Consider the following 18,329-nt stretch of genomic DNA (forward strand, 5'->3'; position numbering starts at 1 on the left):
GGATCATCAATTTCGCAAACAACAGCTTCTACGGTGCGGTTCCTGAAGAGATTGGCCATTTGTTCCGCTTGCAGGGAGCATTCCAGCTGAGCTAGGTTCTCTATCCAAGCTCACCAAATTGGACCTTGGTCGCACCAGTCTTACAGGAAGCATTTCACCTTCACTTGGAAACCTTTCGTCTCTCACTTACCTTTATCTTTCGATTAACAATCTCGAGGGCAGCATCCCAAGTGAGCTCAGCCAGCTGGTAAGCTTAGAGAAACTTGCAATTTATTCTAATAACCAGTCAGGTAGGATTCCTCCCTCGCTATACAATCTTTCATCCATTACCATTTTGGACGTGGGATATAACAGATTGAATGGAAATCTTCCATCCAACTTAGGCATCGCTCTCCCTAATCTCCAACGACTCTATGTTGGAGGAAACCAATTCACAGGACCCATACCAGTTTCATTACCCAACACTTCGGGACTTGTACTTCTTGCAGTGCCTATGAATCTTGGAAGCCTCAAGGGTCTCACTTAGGTATTTTTCAGCTACAATCGACTTGGAACTGGGAAAGCTCATGACTTGAGTTTTCTTGTTTCTTTAACCAATTGTAGTAGCTTACAAATACTGGACATAGGCGTTAACTGTCTTAGCGGTGCGTTGCCTGACTCCATAGCTAATCTTTCTACCCAAATGACTTCGCTATCACTTGCAGGTAACAGGATATTCGGAAGCATCCCATTTGGGATTCAAAACCTTTTCAGCTTAACAGAGTTGTCTATGCAATATAACTTTTTAACGGGTGCGATTCCCATTGGTGTTGGGAAGCTTAACAAAATGGAGGTACTTGCCTTCCGTACAAATGAATTATCTGGAAATATTCCATCTTCCTTGCAAAACATGTCCCGGTTGTATAAACTTTCTTTACACCAAAACAGTCTAACAGGGAGCGTACCTTCAAGTCTTGGAAATTGTACAAACATGCAGTTCTTGTACCTCTTTGATAATAATCTTAGTGGTAGCTTACCCAAACAACTTTTCAGCTTTCCCTCTTTAATTGAAATCTTAGTTGGAAACAACTCGTTTAGCGGTGATCTGCCATTGGAAGCCGGATACCTGAAAGCTCTCCAGAATTTGAATGTTTCGAATAACAAATTGTCAGGTGAAATTCCAAGCACACTAGGTAACTGTCTAAGCCTAGAGTATCTTGGGTTGGATGGGAACTTCTTTCAAGGTTCAATTCCTTCTACATTTAGTACTCTAAGAGGCCTTCGATCCCTGGATCTTTCAGGCAACAACTTGTCTGGAAAGATTCCGAAATACCTGGAGAACCTTTCTGCTTTGGAATACCTAAATCTATCTTTCAATGATTTCGATGGTGAATTACCAAAACAAGGGGTCTTTAGAAATGCCAGCGAAGTTTCGGTACTCGGAAATAGTAAGCTTTGTGGGGGTATTGAAGAATTGAAATTGCCAGCGTGCTCTAGCCAAGCTTCCAAGAAATTGGGGATGTCTCTTGCTTCAAAAGTAAAATTCTCAATAATTGGTGTTGTCCTGTGCCTTATTTCATTATCATGTTTCGTTACCACTCTGTATTGGGTAAGAAAGTCGAGAAAGAAACCTTCTGTTCCACCGTCCGTGGAGGATCCTTTCATGATCATATCATATGCAGACCTCTTTAAAGCGACAGATGGCTTCTCTTCTGCAAATTTGATTGGCAGTGGAAGCTTTGGTTCTGTATATAAAGGAACACAAGATGAAGATGGAACTGTTTTCACAGTGAAAGTCCTCAACCTTCAACAGCAAGGAGCTCTGACGAGCTTCATGGCCGAATGTGAAGCTTTGAGAAATGTTAGGCATCAGAATCTTATTAAAATCTTAACATGTTGCTCAAGCATTGATTATAAATTAAGGCAACGAGTTCAAGGCTTTAGTTTTTGAGTACATGAACAATGTAAGTCTAGACAGGTGGTTACCCAAAGATGGGTATGACCATCAAAGGGGGAATTTAACCTTTATTCAAAGGTTAAATATAGCACTTGATGTGGCTTCTGCACTGGATTATCTACATCACCATTGCCAAACACCAATCGTGCATCACGACTTAAAACCGAGTAACATTCTTCTTGATGATGACATGATTGCCCATGTGGGTGACTTCGGGTTAGCGAGGTTTTTATCTAAGGTTGCTCAAAACATATCGCTTGGGGTGAAGGGATCTATTGGGTACATCGCTCCAGGTAAGATTCATATATTTTCTTTAATTTTATTCTTTTAAGTGTATCTGTGCAATACTTGTGCCCCACTCCTAAGGAAAGCTTCCGTGGGCGTAGGCTATATAGGGCCCAAGGTGATGTCTTTGAGAAATCCAATCTATCCATCAATTTTGCAACCTAATAATTATTTAGATCCAAGATTCAAGTGGGCCACAAGGCAGGAATCATTGAGTGTTAAAGGCTCAACATTGAAACTTTCATTGGGCCAAGTTTCGCATTACGCTAATATTTATGATTTCAGTTCATGCCAGTGGGAATAAGTACCAGATGAACGGTTTGGATGACATATAAACATCATGGTGGGCTCCAGGAAGGCGACATTCGGCATTTCCATTCTCATTGTTCGGTATTATGTGGCCTACTTGAATTTTGGATCTGAATATTTATTAAGTTGATGTACTATTATGAGCTTTTGAAATTGATGGACGGATGCATTAGATTTCTCATGTTGACCCACATAACTTGGGCCCACAAGAACTTCCATGTGTAGCTGAATACTTAGCAAACTCGTAAAGTTTCAATTAGCATAAATATCAATGAACGTACTCAATATATATCCGAAGGAGAAATTTTCATATACCACCATTGGATCAGGCCGAACTTTCACATTTGGTGCTTTCTTTCTCTGTTGAAGTTAGAAATTCCCAACTTTAGGATAAACAGAAATGATAATTACTTGTTTAAATGGAATATTTGCTTACATTTAAATATGAGATGTACAAATTACAGAGTATGCAATGGACGGTAAAGCATCTACACAAGGAGATGTTTACAGCTATGGAATCCTTCCCTGGGAGATGATAACTGGAAAGGGACCAACTGATGACATGTTTAAAGACAATCTAAGCCTTCATCATTTTGTCAAGTTGGCGTTCAGCGAGTAATGGAGATTGTAGATCCATATCTCTTTGAAGAAGCGGAAGTTACTCAAGGCAGTGGAAATCATATCAATGCAAGGAATAGAATGCGTGATTGCTTGATTTCGATGGCCAGAATTGGTGTGTTGTGTTCTTTGGAATCTCCAAGAGAACGAATGGAGATGAAAAATGTTGTCATGGAAATGCATACAATCAAGGACTTATATCTGAGGTCAAAATTCACAGAGATACAAGTTAGATCACCACTGTGGGGTGAAGGTACGTCTTACCTCAGTCATTACTGAGATATTACTGCAAGTTTGTTAAGAAAGATTTCGAAATACAATAAGTTTGTTGAACAAGCTTTAGATATATATAATCTTGGCTTATGAGTGAGCTTGTACTGATGCTTTATATGTGGGAAGATTTGTTTCTTTTCCTTTATTTTGTCCCGTCTTAAGCAAAGGAAGATTGTATGATGAATGTAATAGGATACAGATGTTATCTACTTATAATAAGAAAACTATTGGGTTTCTAATTAGGTGTTTAATCTCTAAACATTTTATAAACCCTTTTCAAAATGCTATTATAATCTAGCAAAGTCCCATTATGGATTATGATCTTTTGCATGATGAATGTGAATAATTTCTTTTTGCAAATGTCCATTGATATACCACCGACAAAAGTGTTAAAATCATCCAAACATTGTAATGTCCTGCCGAACGATCTAAATGCATGTCCAGATAGACTAGGTGAAAGCTGGCAAATGCAAATGCAGCGATGTTCATGTGAAGATTTCGTTGTGAGAATCGCATGTGTGTTGTTCTGGTCCTAATTCAGGCTGTCAGCTCAGTAAAATAAGGATTTTTCTCATCTCTATGTTATGTGATGTGTAATTTTTAATTATGATTAAGCTTCGTGTTTGAAGTTGGTTTATTTCAACTTGTGCTTGTGCTAGTGTGAAAGGTGGTACAGAATGAGGAAACATGCAACGGCCTTATAAACTGTTAATGTGGGGCTTTTCTCTATTGCATGATCTAACAATGCCTGTTAAATGTGGATAATTACTTGCAATTGTTCATTTTTTTGTTGAATGGCTATAATCATTTCATTGGGGAAATATTAGGAATGACCATTCATCACTTGGACCACATGTGTATATTGAGGTCGCTTGTGTTTTTCTTTCAAAACAACCATTTTTCTGTAGGGTTCCTCATTTGAGGAGTGGACTAGCATGATTTGTGAGGTTAAAGTTCTACTCTACCTAATCATTGTTTACAGGAAGTGGGCCTACATTGAGCTTGGCATTTGTTTTGGGACGGAGGCCTGAATACAATATCTAAGTCCAATACCTCAAAGGGCTGGGGTACGCCTGGATATGCATAATGTCAATGTAAACAACCCAAATGTTAATAATGAATAGGGGGCTGGTAAAGGGTCATGGACCTAGATGGTTAGAGCATGAGCCCTAAAAGCATGGTCCTAAATGGTTAGTAGCCCAATAGGCAAGCTTTAGACCATCGGCCTAGATGTTCTAAATACTTGGACAGTGGAAATGGAAGTTTTTTTTTTTTTTTTTCAAACAATATAATTTTATTAACAAGGGATCAACTCTGTACAACAGATTCAGGCCAGGACAGAACCCATGCCTATCATATAATCCTTATTACACCGACCCCAAAGATTAGGTAGAGAAGCAAAGAGCTGCACCTGGGGCTCACATTAATGAGCTTTTCTGATACTCCCTAGCCCTACCTTGTCAAGGAAGATGTCCCTCGGATGTGGGGCGGGACTCACAGTTGACCCATCATCATTTTGTGTCATGCATTAGCGTAGATATACCCAACCTGGCTTGGGCTCAGATGTTGGGTGGCAATAGTATCACCGGCTCATCCCGGCCCACATTGGTGGGCTAGACATCACGGAGAACTGGGTCTGGTTTTTTCAGTAGTTGCGCTACTTCTCACAAGTACTAAAACATGATTAAGTAGACAATGGAGTCTACAACAAAGTCTAATTGACTGATGCCAAGAGGTGAAGAGGCCGACCTCTATCCCATCGCAGCAACCTCTGATGGTTCATTACCACCCAACCATTAGCTCCAGTACACATGGTTGTAGGTTACTGATCCTAGACCTCTCATCCTGTGGGCCCCAAGTATATATATATAAAACCTTGGTAGAAAAGCAAAAGGAGAAAAACCTAATCTCAATTAGCTATTGGTTTGTGGCTATGGAATTTGGGTTGAAGAAGAAAAAACTTCAACTATGATCTAACCATGATCTGAATACAAAAAGGAAATTTCTAATAATAGGATGCTGAAAGTTTTCCATTGGAATGACTTTTACTATGTTCCATCAACCATATGGACCACTAGTTGGAGGGTATGTATTAAGGGCGCGGTTTGGGTGGGATCCACCTAGGTCGGTGAATCCTTAACCGTGGGTCCCGCTGTGATGCATGTGCCTTACATCCACACCGTCCATCCATTTTGAAAGCTCATTTTAGGGCATGATCCCAAAAATATTGCAGATCCATATCTTAGGCCGACCATACCACAGGAAACAGTAGTGACTGAATCCCCACCATTAAAAAAATTCATGGAGGCCACAGGAATGTTTATTTGCCATCCAACCTGTTGATAAGGTCACAAAGACCTGAAATGAAGAGACCACGAAAAGTCATGCCATGGGTGGCCCACAAATCCAACACTATATTCAAAGGAACGTAATGATCTAGCAGGTTGAGTGTATCAGAAGCTTATCATGCGCACGGTTACATTTGTACTTGTTTGCATCCACATCACCTATCTGTATAGTCCATTAGGTCCAGTCTGCTCTTCATGGGCAGTCATGAAAAAAAAAATCATACTAATCAGATAATCCATCCTGTCCAATCAGTGGCTTGGAATAATGGACAAAATTATTCGTTAAAAGATAAGTCCAGCTACAGATGTTTAGGACCACCTGATTATTGTAGTTTTTGCATAGTACTAAATGAAAATTGATTAGACCTGATGGACGGACCAGATAGGTGATGAGAATGATAAAACTTCCAAATGCAACTATGTGCATGGCAAGATTTACTTACACATGTTTTCCAAATACAAAAAAAAAAAAAAAAAAAAAAAAAAAAAAAAGGAAAAGAAGGGTTAGATATCACATGCACTTTAATAGGTTGGATATTATCGGCTGGTCCCACGTTTGTTGTGCTACAGCATGCAGCTGTGAAAGCATGTGCCCGAAAAATGGATATGATCTATTTGTTAAAATAAAATAAAATTTTAAGAAAAAAAAGGTCAATACTCCTGCGATGAACTGAAAACACAAAAATATCATCTTGATTCAAAATTTTGGGCCCCACAGATGTTTCAATGGTGGGTGTTCAATCCCCACTATTTCCCATCATGCAACACACTTTGACTTTTGGATCTATCTGATTTTCGGGCTTATCTCTTAACATAGCTGCCAAACAGATGGACAGGATAAATTTCTCACAAACATCATGGTTTCCTTACCTGCCTTTGGCCAACATGAACATCCTCGCACGCAACTTCCATCCGGTTATTTCGCATATTTGGCGCTGGGTTGGGTGAATAAAGTAGCTCGTCCTACCCCAAAATTATATATGGTACTTCCGATAGCTCATTCCAGTTTACGTGATACGTCCGTTTTAAGTTTTGACACTCTGGATCACCTCCGCTTTCGATCGGGCCTTTTCTGATCCGTCCGTTTTAACGTGGGCCTATCCCATCCGTCTTTGGGCAGAGCTTGACCTTAAGGTTGTGATTAAGGCCTGAACAGAAGATGTAGGCCCAACATCTGAAAGGGCCGGGTAGGCCTTGATACATATAAAGTCAAAGTAAACGACCCAGATCTGGATATTGGGTAGCGGGCTGGTACAGGCATGGACCTGGATGGTTAGAAAATGAGCCCTACAGACATGGCCCTAGATGGTTAGGAAGCCCAACAGGCATTATTTAGAGCATGGGCCTAGATGGTTAGTCAGAGAGACCTTGGACTGAGTGACGAAGACAAAACGTAGCCCAACAGCCCAACTCTAAATGTAACTGACACATATGTGCCTTTTATTTGTGCAGCTCCCCTTAGGAAGTGAGTCTGAAAATCATAACTCAAGTGAGCCACGCCACATGAAACGGCGGATGGGGTGCACACTTAAAACTTACTTGGGCCCACCAAAGTTTTGAACCAGTTGATATTTGATTTTTTTTTTTTTTTCTTCGGTCATCCTAGATGTACTTACCTTAATGATATGGGCCACTCGGAGTTTTTAATGGTGCGAGTCCCCATTTCCATTATTCCTCTGCTGTGGCCCACTTGAATTTTGTATGAACCTGGTTTTCTACTCGTGTCCTGATATGAACTAGATGGACTGAGCAGATGGCATGCGCACACATCAATATTGGCCTCGCAGAGCTTCTTGTTGCATGTCCCTACTAAGGGCGAATCGCCATACGTGCATCAACCATCGTTCTTTGCCAGAGTACTAATTAATATGCATGCAAAGGGGTGCAAAAAAGTTCATGTGTGATCATTGAGCGCCCCCACGGTCAAATCTCACCACATCATTTCACCAGATGTGCTCACCACTCACTTTCCATCCGAATATCATAATATTGCTAATTGCGTGGTGACCCTAGCGATAAGGGACTACATGGTTTCAGGACTATATGAGGCCCATCCAAATTATATATATATATATATATATATATATATATATATATATATATATATATATATATATATATATGTTTTATCGGGGTTGCCATCCATTTTGCCAGCTCAGTTTAGGACATGAGTCCAAAGCTCAGGTGGACTACACCGCTGGAAACAATGAGGATGATAAGGTCTAGTGCTGAAACCTTCTTAGGACAGTTATGTTTATTTGTAATCCAACGCGTTCATAAGGCCACAAAGACCTTGGTGAAAACACATATCAGCTTAATTCAAAAACTTTCATGGCTCTTAAAAGTTTTGAACGGTGGGCATTTAATCCTTACATTTTCCAGTGGTATAGGCCACTTGAGCTTTGGATGCACTTCAATATTATGCTCATACCTTAAAATGAGCTAGCTAGCAAAATAGATGGACGACCTGGATAAAATGAGCTAGCCACTGGATTCCATGTAAAATTTTGGGAGGTAAACCCCACCTGGGGGTGAAGATATTGCCACCCAAGGCTATTTGACAACTTGAGGACACTACAAATCATCACGGGATTGGCGTTAAGTCACTGCATGGGCAAAAGTACACATTAGTGGCAATGATATTGCCGCCCAAGGCCATTTCAACAAGCCTAAGTGTACATAGGGTCAACTTAAGAGTCGTTGAGCTCAAAAATGTAAAAACTGTGTTGAGGCGGCAATAATACTGCCACCCCAACCTTTGCAAATTTAAACAGATCCCAAGATCTCTCCCAAGATTTCCTAAGATGGTTGTAAAGAGAAATCAGTGGCCAAGTAGTAATATTACTAAACCCTAAGTAGTAATAATATTACTACTACCTCCCTTAAGAGGTGAAATTAATTATTTTACCACTTATCAAAGCAAATTCATGCTGACACGTGTCTCCTGACCGATTAGATCATTTTACATGGTATATATGTTCTCCGAATTACTACTAATTGTCAGAAAATCAACAAACCTCTATAAATAGAGGCTCACCTTTTGTTGAAAGAGATATACAACAAAAACAACACGAGGAGAATTACAAGAAGATATTAGAGAGTTAGAGTGAAAGTGAGGGCAGAGCAAGAGTATAGTAGAAAAAAGAGTGAAAGTGAGCAACATCCATCCAAACCCTCCAACCTAGTCTATTCTAGCGTCCAAGCCATCTTTACAATTTAGGATCGACAGAGTAGGGTCGGAATTTGGTATCTCTGATCATCTCCTTTTATGAGGAGTGTCTTAGCTCTTCTTTTCTCCTCCCACATCGTCACGTACATGGGCGGCAATCCGACCGTTTATTTTATTTCATGTCTTTACAGTTACATATCATCCCTCTCATACACTATTAGCTTATAGTTTGCATAACTCTCAATTGTATGCTCTATACTTTGTCGAACTTTCTCGTCCTGGTGTATTAGAAGTCTTTGTCTAAACATTTTTATTTTTATTTGATCATTAACATATGGTATTTGTTCTTCTTTACTTCACTTTTGTAGCCACTATATTCTCGATCCTAACACGGTTAGATACCACGATCTCCCTTTTATATTAGTTTGGGTGAGGAGTGGCTTATTGTTGATTTTTGACATTGTTAACAACTAGCCAGTAAGTTAATATAACACCTTTTGGAACCTCAAAATTTTTAAAAATAAAAAATAAAAACCTAATCATGTAAAGTAGAGATTGTATGTAAGTACGGCCATAACCCCTTCTTTATCTATCAACAAGGTCCTTACCTACAATCCTTGATCATAGATTTTATCTAAGAGTCATCTTAGTTTAGAGTATCTAATTCCCCAACTTATGGCGAATCAGCGGGTCTAGTGGACCATAAATTCTAGGCCTTTATGGGTTACTGGCAACTTTTAAATCTTTTAAATGCACCATTATGAATCAACAGTACCATACCTATCCAAAATCAAGTCACGGATGGTGTAAGATGCATTTTTGGAATCGCACACGCCCAGCTACAGGATGGCATCATAGATTCACTTGAGCCTTGAATCCGCCTCATTTCTGAGTTCATACCTAAAATGACATGAAAAAATGGATGGGCGACATGGTTAAAACCCATGCATTACACTAGGCCACCAAGAGCCCTTAACTGGATTTGAGTCCATCCAGGGGGGGTGCAATCCCCTTCCATGCCCATGCATGAACCATCATACTGTGCCAAATATTAATGGGCAATTGGAAGTTCCCCTGGTTAGAAGCTAAGTTGTGCTCATTGTGATGTTTGAGAGAAATCCGCCCTGTACATCCATTTTTTCCAACTCATGTTAGGACATGAGCCCCAAAATGAGACTGATCCAAAAGTCAGGTAGGCCACAAGAGAGAAAAAAGTGAGTAGGAAAATGCCTACTATTGAAACCTCCTTGGGGTCCATCGTGATGTTGATATGCCATCCAATCAGTTCATAATGTCACTCCTACTAGGATGAAGTGAATATATATATATATATATAAAATAAAAAATATCAGCCCAATCAGAAACTTATGTAGCTCCATGGATGTTCAATGGTGGACATTCAATCCTCACTGATTCCTGACATTCAACCCATTTGAGTTTTGGATCTACCTCATTTTTGAGCTCATGTCCCAACATGTTTCAACAAAATGGATGAACAAAGTGGAATTCTCACAAACATCATAGTGGGCCCACTTAACTTCTGACCATAGAACCTCCTCTCAGGGTGTCACATGCAATCTACGTCCAGCATGAATCAACTCCCCGCCAAAAGGGTGAGGTTGCGTATTAGGTGGTGTTGCTCTCATAGGTGGGCTTGGGGTTTACATTAGCCCAGAATTTGAATTTTTAAGGGCCAGGCGTAGGCGTTGGCTAGGCCTATTCATATTTTAAATTTTCGTAGGCTCGAGCTTGGCCCATTGACAATGGTAACTAAACTGTTACAACGGCAACAACTAATCCGCTCCCGTGCACGTTTTAGTGCACCCACAGCTAATCTCTCTCTCTCATTGCTTGGTGGAACAAAACATCTGCATTCGGTTAGGTTATCTACTCGATGTGTATGAGCCAAAGCTCCGCGATCCCTCCCGTTCATACGCTGCAACCCACTTTAGATTGGCAATGCTTTGGGATTCTCCTCTGCCGGCTGCTGATTTTAAGTTACCCACTGATCGCATGCGATTGGGCGATATAGTCAACCGTCCACACTCTATGGGAAGAAAATCGACTCATTTCTTATTTCTGGGGCATGACCCATTCGTTTTGGCCCCACTAGATGAGCAACCTTGATAACAGAAGAGTCAGCACACTTGCTTCGTCAACCACTGTTTGTTTCCTCACTCTGTAATCTTCTACTGATATCTTGGAATGCAATTTTTTTTTAAAAATTATTTCTAAAAGGTGCGTTTGGTTTCATCAAATATCACGAAATTGGTGCAACCAAACACACCCTTAAATCAGGCGAGGCCTCACTACAAGAAGAAGAAGGTAAGAGATCCTCTGTGAGTCCCACATTAAAACAGATGAGTCTCTGTTTAGTTAGTTATAAGTGTTTGGCTTTGATTTCTCTGTTACACTACTCAGCTTCTTGTGATGATACATTCCTTGGCTTCTGAAATTCCAAATGAGTGACTACTTCTTTGAATTGTTTGGTGAATGGCTGATATTGTGTGGTTTTCATAGTGTCAATTGGACTTTCATGCTTTAATGCCATTTCCAGTGGATGGAATTCATTTTTCTGCTCTCTCTCTCTCTCAGGAAATTATGAAATCCCGATTCCATGCTAAGGGATTTTTTTGCTTTATAAAAGCCAATTGATCTTTATGGCAATTCTATACTCGTTCTTTCATTGGCTGATTTCGGCTGCATTTGGATGCACTTTTGAATTGAATTGAAATAACCAATTCAATAGAGTGAATTGAGCAAATTTTGTCCACACAAGATAGGGCACTTCTGATAGTATGAACAGTAACTAAAGATGTCAATATCTTATTGCTGAATTGAGAATTGCTTCACCCCCACCCCCCCCCCCCCCCCCTTTTTCCCCAGGAGGGTTTACGAGCATACATGCAAGTTCATTGAGTTTCTTTTGCTTTCTTGTGCCGGTTTATACTACTTCTCTTCTACTTTTGGGCCTTGTGACTTTATTTTTGGGCATATTCTGATGGAAGAATTGGCACTTTAAAGCAAGAATTTGTATGGCACATTTGTGCTTTCGTGAAGCACATGTATTGGTTCTTATAGACTCAGTAAGCTGCTTGTTTATGTAAAATTTTATGATCCTCAACCCAAGGATATGAATGATATGCTGGGGCTTTCGGTTTGTTGGAGTGGAGTCCATGGTTCAGAAATTCAGACTGTTCATTCGTTCGGCCCCACTGTACATCGATAATGCTTCGACTATCTCCTTGATAGGACAACTCTAATCTTTCAGTTCGTGGCCTACAAATGGATGGTTTTAAAGGGAAATACAACAATGGTCTATAGTCAACATTAAAAAGAAGTGCCCAAGATTGGTGCCTTGGATCTACCAATTTGGGACATTTTTATGTAACATGTGCCCCAAAATGTTACAAAGTACAAACTGAATGCCCGAGTATACTATGTACATCAGTGTTTCAACATCATATAATTCTTCTTAGTTAATATACTTCTAGACATATTCCTTAAAACCAGCTCTTTTGTCTGCATAGGAACGGGCGCTTCTGATAGCATGATCAAAATTGAAGATGTCAATATCTTATTGCTGAATTGAGCATTGCTTTAGTTGGGATTGTATGCTAGTGATTTTCCTTTTTTCTTCCATTTTTTTTCCCTCTCTACAGTAGGCTACTCCTACGATGATAGGATACGCGCAAGTTCATTGATTTTCTCTTGCTTTCTTGTGACAGTTTATATTACCTATCTTCTGTTTTCAGGCCTTGTGCTATCTGTTCTTCGCTTTGATTTTAGTTCTCTTTCAATAGACCTGCTCTCTTTATCAAAAGGAAAGTGTGACACCTAGGGTCTTCCCATGAGTTTGCAAGAAATTCGAAAACCTTGCACTCTTGTACCTCTATCTGTTTCACGCCCTTATTTTATCTTTGCAGATCACATTCTGAAAAGAAATCTTACACCCTGTTCAGTAGACCCCTGAAAATGGCTTCAACTCATTTTTTTAGTCATAATCATGCCTTAGAGATTTGAAATGTCTTCACCTCATTTTTTAAATCATAATCATGTATTAGAGATCGTGGTCTTTTATGCATAATTATGATTAATTAAAATGGAATTATGTAATAGAGATCAAGATCTATAATACATAATTATGATCAACTAAAATGAGATGAACTCATTTTCAGTTGTCTTCCTAAAGGCCCTTATTTTCCTAGCTTTTGGCTTTGTAAATTTTTAGAAGGACCTTTATGATCTTTTCCAATTTACTTGTTTGTTAAGCAATACCGACAGAAAATGGTTGAAAACTCAACGAGATGACTTTTCTAGGGGACGAAGCTCTGTGTCAAACTTCTAAAAGATTCTTGGGAATTTAATAAATTTCCATAGGAGGAATCATATGATACGCAACCTGCATGTATGCATGCTGATGCTATATGTAGTTTTTCAATTATGAGTGGTGCATATGGTCTTGTAATCCAGATCATTGGCCTATTCCATCCCCATGGATGGACCCGTACCTAAAAAAAATTCCCAGATTGATACCCAAGTCTTGATGTATTAGAAGTCAAGTCTTTGTCTAAACATTCTTATTTTTATTTGATCATTAACATGTTGTATTTGTTCTTATTTACTTCTCTTTTGTAGTCACTATATTCTCAAATCTAACTCAGTTAGATACTACGATCTCCTTTTATATTAGTTTGGGTGAGGAGTGGTTAATTGTTGATTTTTGACATTGTTCACAACTAGCCAGTAAGTTAATATACAACAGCTTTTGGAACCTCAAATTTGGTTAAGATCTTCCTATATTGGAGACATTTGGAGCATAGTCCATCCATGATGGAACTCAGCTGTCCAATGGTCTGGACTACTGGACCATGCAGCCCACTTGTCTGAATTGAAAACGTGTATGTACCGTGCGAAGACATGGGCTGCTAATCTATTAATCATATAATTCCTCTTTGGCTAAACATACATGGGAGAAAAATCTATACACATTCAGATGGTAGAGAAAAAAGGGGTGTATATCCTAAACTTGGGGTGCAATTTGCATTTCACATGGTTAAGAGTAAACATGAATTAAAATTGATGTTTGAGCCTTGGTGTGACCTTGTGGCTTGCTAGAAATCATGATAGTTCAAAAACTTGGTAGTTTGACTCAAAACTCAGCCAAGTCCAACTCGACTCGGCCAGATTTTGAACCGAGTCTCATGGAAACTCGCTGAGTGGCATGACTCGGTTGGGACTTGACACAACCTATCAAGTCAGCTAAAAAACTCAGCAAACTTGATTCAACTTGGCTTGACTCGACTGAGTCACTCGCCCAACCAGCCACTCTTTTGTTTCAAAAGTAAAATGGCAGGAAACTTAAATCAAACAGGCGACCTCGCTTATCTAGGCAAGAAGGTGCTGCAAGCTTACTAAACCACAAGGTTGCATGTTATTTTTGTGATTTTAATTACTTCAGCTTTACCACTTTACATGTATTAAATACTAGAAATTTAATTATAAAAATATTGAATAATCGGTCGAGTCTTCGAGTTGACCCAACCTAGGTAGAGATTGAGTTCAGTTTTTGAGTTTTTGAACTATGGAAAGCACAACCAATTATTTTATTGCTATCTTAATTGCTTTAGGTTCTAACCATTTGAATGCATAAATACTAGAAATATAATTATGAAAACATCAAATCAAGTTGATTAAAGACTTGGTTGAGTCCTTGAGTTGATCAGTGAGTCAACTTTTTGAGTTTTGGAACTAAGGAAATCACAACCAATTATTTTATTGCTATTTTATTTACTTTAGGTGAACCATTTTAAATGCATTAAATACTAGAAATTTAATTATGAAAATATCAAATCAAGTTGATTAAAAACTCAGTTGGGTCTTTGAGTTGACCCGACCCAGGTACAGTTGGAGTCGACTTTGAGTTTTTTGAACTATGGAAATCACAAACAATTATCTGATTTCTGTTTTAATTATTTTGGGTTATAACCATGTTAAATGCACTAAATACTAGAAATTTAATTATGAAAATATCGAATCAAGTCGATTAAAGATTGAGTCGAGTTTTTGAGTTTTGAACTGTGGAAATCACAACCAATTATTTTGCTATTTCCTTCTGAACAGATAAATGGATATCATTTATTCTACATTTACAAACATAAAAACAGTCACTTGTATTTTAAATTTGTCTGCATTTCTATCCATTGAGAATGACTTCCCATCAAACAACAGATGGGTCCAGGAAATTCCTCATTGCCGGCTCCAGCATTTTTATTATTATTAGGAGACCTGGTCGTTTTCCAGCCTTCTTTGCATTGTCCCAGTTTCTGTTTCTTCCTTACATCATCCTTTTCTGGGGCTTGTGACAACATATTACATAAGGTTCCTGTATCTTGCATGAATTAGTTATTTTTGCCAAGATGAAAGCAGTTCAGAATCCATCGGAGATAACTGAAGAAGTTGATGATGAAATGCCAGGCAGAATTGATCCTGAGATTCAGAAGGACAGGATCAGGCAGATAATCAACTACCAGAAATCTCTGTATATCTCTTGCTCCTCGTTGGCTTCTCTCTCTTCCTCAGCTGCCTCATGTTCTTCATTATCCTCGTCTGGAAAAAGCAGCAGTTTGCTAGATCTGATGAGAGGAGGAAGCACGTCCCTTAGTAGATTGTTTGACATGGAGCATACTAGTCTGTCTACACATTTCGCTGAATATAGTGGGCCACCCATAATCAAGCCTATATATATCTGTGGGGCAGTGATCAGGATGAAGACTTTCAAGGGTTGTCGCAATGGGCAGCCATGAAAACAGTCCAACTAATCGACAATGGTTCTGGATTGGGTTCTCTTAATGGGTTTGCATCAGATAGCCGCTTTGGAGAGAGAGATTTGGGTTTTGCAAAGAAGAGAGCAAAAAGCAAACATCGATTGATGAGAAAAAAATCATTTAATATTTTACCTGGATTTGGCATATGGAGATGCAGAGGTTTTGGATTCAAGCTGAGGTTGAGACGATTGAGGGTCATCATCTGTGGAAGAGAGTTTTGATCATATAATTTCCTGTCCAGCGTCCTACAATGAGTTGGGATTCCCACCCACCATCGACGGGCAGTGGAAGATGTTGGTGTACGATTGGAACAGAGGAATCATGCCCATTGATTTTTAGTAATTTCAGATTCTAGTTTACCATTCCTTGGAAACAATCAAAGGAATTTGTACATTTACATGTATTAATACTTGAAAGTTGAAACAGCTATTTCCTTCTCTTGTATGAGATTTTCAGATTGAAAATAAAATTTCCTATTTACATTGGAAGAATGGAAAAAAGAATAATGGAATGGAAGAACAACTCATAACAATCAGGAAGCTTATATTGAGGCACTGTATGCATGCTTACAAAAGAGACAGTGATCTGATATGAGTCTGATTGAAAATAAAATTTCCTATTTACATTGGAAGAATGGAAAAAAGAATAATGGAATGGAAGAACAACTCATAACAATCAGGGAGCTTAGATTGAGGCACTGTATGCATGCTTACAAAAGAGACAGTTGTCTGATATGAGTCTGCCCATGACACTCCCTTCTTCGATTTTCAAGTTGTTGCTCTGTCGGTTCCATAGGTGAATTGCGTAGGTCTCTCTGCTCAGTTGAAGCAGCTTCGCAGCAACCCATCTCGACGTAGCCGGATTCTCCGGCCTCTTGAACAACCCACCTATCTTAGTCCAATCCACTGGATAGAAGGCCATTGGTGGCAAGACAGTGAAGTTATATCCAGGCCTCTTGGCTACTCTTGCGACCACCCTTGAAACCAAATACGGCCCGTTATGGCCCCATTTGTTTCCATTGAAAGTGAGTGAGAATTCCTCAATGAATTTGAATAGGAGAGGATGCTGCTTCTCGAAAATCAGGACGGCGTTGTTCAGACGGCTCCAATTCCCAGTCTCTGCATCGATGGCCTGGGCCCCCATCGAGTTCCTCAAAGCTGTTAACTTCTTCATCACTACAAAATCAGTGTCCAAGTAAATGCCGCCATATTTATATAGGACTGCAAGTCGGAGCAGATTGGATAGATTCTGAGCTAATGGAATCTCGCCTGGATCAACATTTCCCTTCTTCAGCTCATTAAACCAGGCCCCTGCTGGCGTGTTTCTGAACAGAAATGGCAAGTCTGGTGTGACTGCTATCACTCTGAAACCAGCATCCACCAGAGGTTTCAAGACCTGGCTCCCATGCCGGGAATCCATTGTCGTCGAAAGAATCATCAAACACCCGAAACGATGAGCTTTGAAGAGGCTCTCCAAGGCGAGGAATTCCCGATGCCCGAACAGTCTCACTGGTGAAATCCATGTCATGAAGAACCGGGCCTCGCACCCGTCATCAAAGAACTCCTGAGCCCTCGCTGCAAATTTCTGGGTCAACCCATTTGATCGAATAATCTTGAATTCATTAATGTTATCTATGAACCATTTGATCCTCTCCTCGATCGTGACATTAATGGGAGGAAGAACAGGACCTGGGTCTCGGACATAATTCTCCCAAACCTCTTCTTCTACCGAAAGCAGCACCGCAGGCGAAGACTTCGATTTGAACTGTACCCGCGCCTTATCGGAGGGGAAAACCCAAGTGGGTCTTTTCGATCGGAAGGCGACGGAGTGGAGTGAGAAATTGGAGAAAGCGCTGATGGCGAGGAGGAGAAGGAGAAGGAAAGCTACAACAGATAAGGTGGAGAAGAGGGAGGAGAATTTGAACATGATGCAGAGACTCTTCTTCTCATGGTGGGGAAAAGACATGAAAGAGAGAAGAGACAGAAATGGGATTTTAATTATAGAAAATAAGAAATGGGAAGGAGAGGATTCATGGCGGTGGACGGGAGAATCTAAGGAAAGGAGCGAGGAGATTTTGGAGGCTTTCATTGAAGCTTTTTTCAACTTCATCCGACTAATATTAATATTCAAAACGAAGAAAAGTAGGGAGAATGTATAGCCGTCGATAATGCCATGTAGTTTGGAAATCGCAGGAGAGAGAGAGAGATTGGCCGAATCGAATATCTTTGCTTTTTTTACTGTGAAAAGGCTTGTTTTTGGAAGATTCTTATGGACGGCCAGGCGATTGGGCTTTGTTTCCCGCGAGGCCACGTCGGATTTTTCGCTCGCGGAATGCTAATCTTACTCGCAGATACTTATTCGCGGCGCACGCGTGGACGAGGCACGTGTATGTGAGATCGGAGCCGCTCACCCGTGGGGCCCGCTGTGGATGTGACCTGTTCCGTAAATCAAGCCGGCCGGAAAGTTGTAACTACTGGATTTGGGGTAAAAGATGAGTGGTTGAAAACGGTTGAACAACTGTCCGGATGCAATACTGACCGGACTTTCCTGTCCCCCGTGTACAG

General features: G+C 39.9%; 3 protein-coding genes across 3 annotated transcripts; 2 read left to right on the forward strand and 1 right to left on the reverse strand.

Annotated features, from left to right (window-relative positions):
* The first annotated feature begins 682 nt into the window (after window positions 1-682).
* LOC131221726 (probable LRR receptor-like serine/threonine-protein kinase At3g47570) lies at window positions 683-1,930 on the forward strand. The gene has a single exon (XM_058217026.1). The coding sequence runs from the start codon at window positions 683-685 to the stop codon at window positions 1,928-1,930; it is 1,248 nt and encodes a 415-aa protein (XP_058073009.1).
* Window positions 1,931-1,934: 4 nt separating this feature from the next.
* LOC131221727 (probable LRR receptor-like serine/threonine-protein kinase At3g47570) lies at window positions 1,935-3,149 on the forward strand. Its single transcript, XM_058217027.1, has 2 exons — window positions 1,935-2,229; window positions 2,995-3,149. Exons 1-2 carry the CDS (start codon window positions 1,935-1,937, stop codon window positions 3,147-3,149), a joined length of 450 nt encoding a protein of 149 aa, XP_058073010.1.
* Window positions 3,150-16,182: 13,033 nt separating this feature from the next.
* LOC131220772 (uncharacterized protein At4g19900-like) lies at window positions 16,183-17,913 on the reverse strand. The gene has a single exon (XM_058215607.1). It carries the CDS (start codon window positions 17,872-17,874, stop codon window positions 16,450-16,452), a length of 1,425 nt encoding a protein of 474 aa, XP_058071590.1. The 5' UTR covers window positions 17,875-17,913; the 3' UTR covers window positions 16,183-16,449.
* Between the last annotated feature and the right edge of the window lie 416 nt (window positions 17,914-18,329).

The sequence above is a fragment of the Magnolia sinica genome, chromosome 12 (genome assembly GCF_029962835.1).
Source record: "Magnolia sinica isolate HGM2019 chromosome 12, MsV1, whole genome shotgun sequence".
Classification (NCBI taxonomy): domain Eukaryota; kingdom Viridiplantae; phylum Streptophyta; class Magnoliopsida; order Magnoliales; family Magnoliaceae; genus Magnolia; species Magnolia sinica.

Excerpts from the sequence above, each read along its gene's own strand:
- LOC131221727 (XM_058217027.1), top strand. The coding sequence starts at position 1,935 with ATGAACAATGTAAGTCTAGACAGGTGGTTACCCAAAGATGGGTATGAC. Across the intron at positions 2,230-2,994 it reads TATTGGGTACATCGCTCCAG|AGTATGCAATGGACGGTAAA; the intron begins GTAAGATTCATA and ends TACAAATTACAG.
- LOC131221726 (XM_058217026.1), top strand. The coding sequence starts at position 683 with ATGACTTCGCTATCACTTGCAGGTAACAGGATATTCGGAAGCATCCCA.
- LOC131220772 (XM_058215607.1), bottom strand. The coding sequence starts at position 17,874 with ATGAAGTTGAAAAAAGCTTCAATGAAAGCCTCCAAAATCTCCTCGCTC.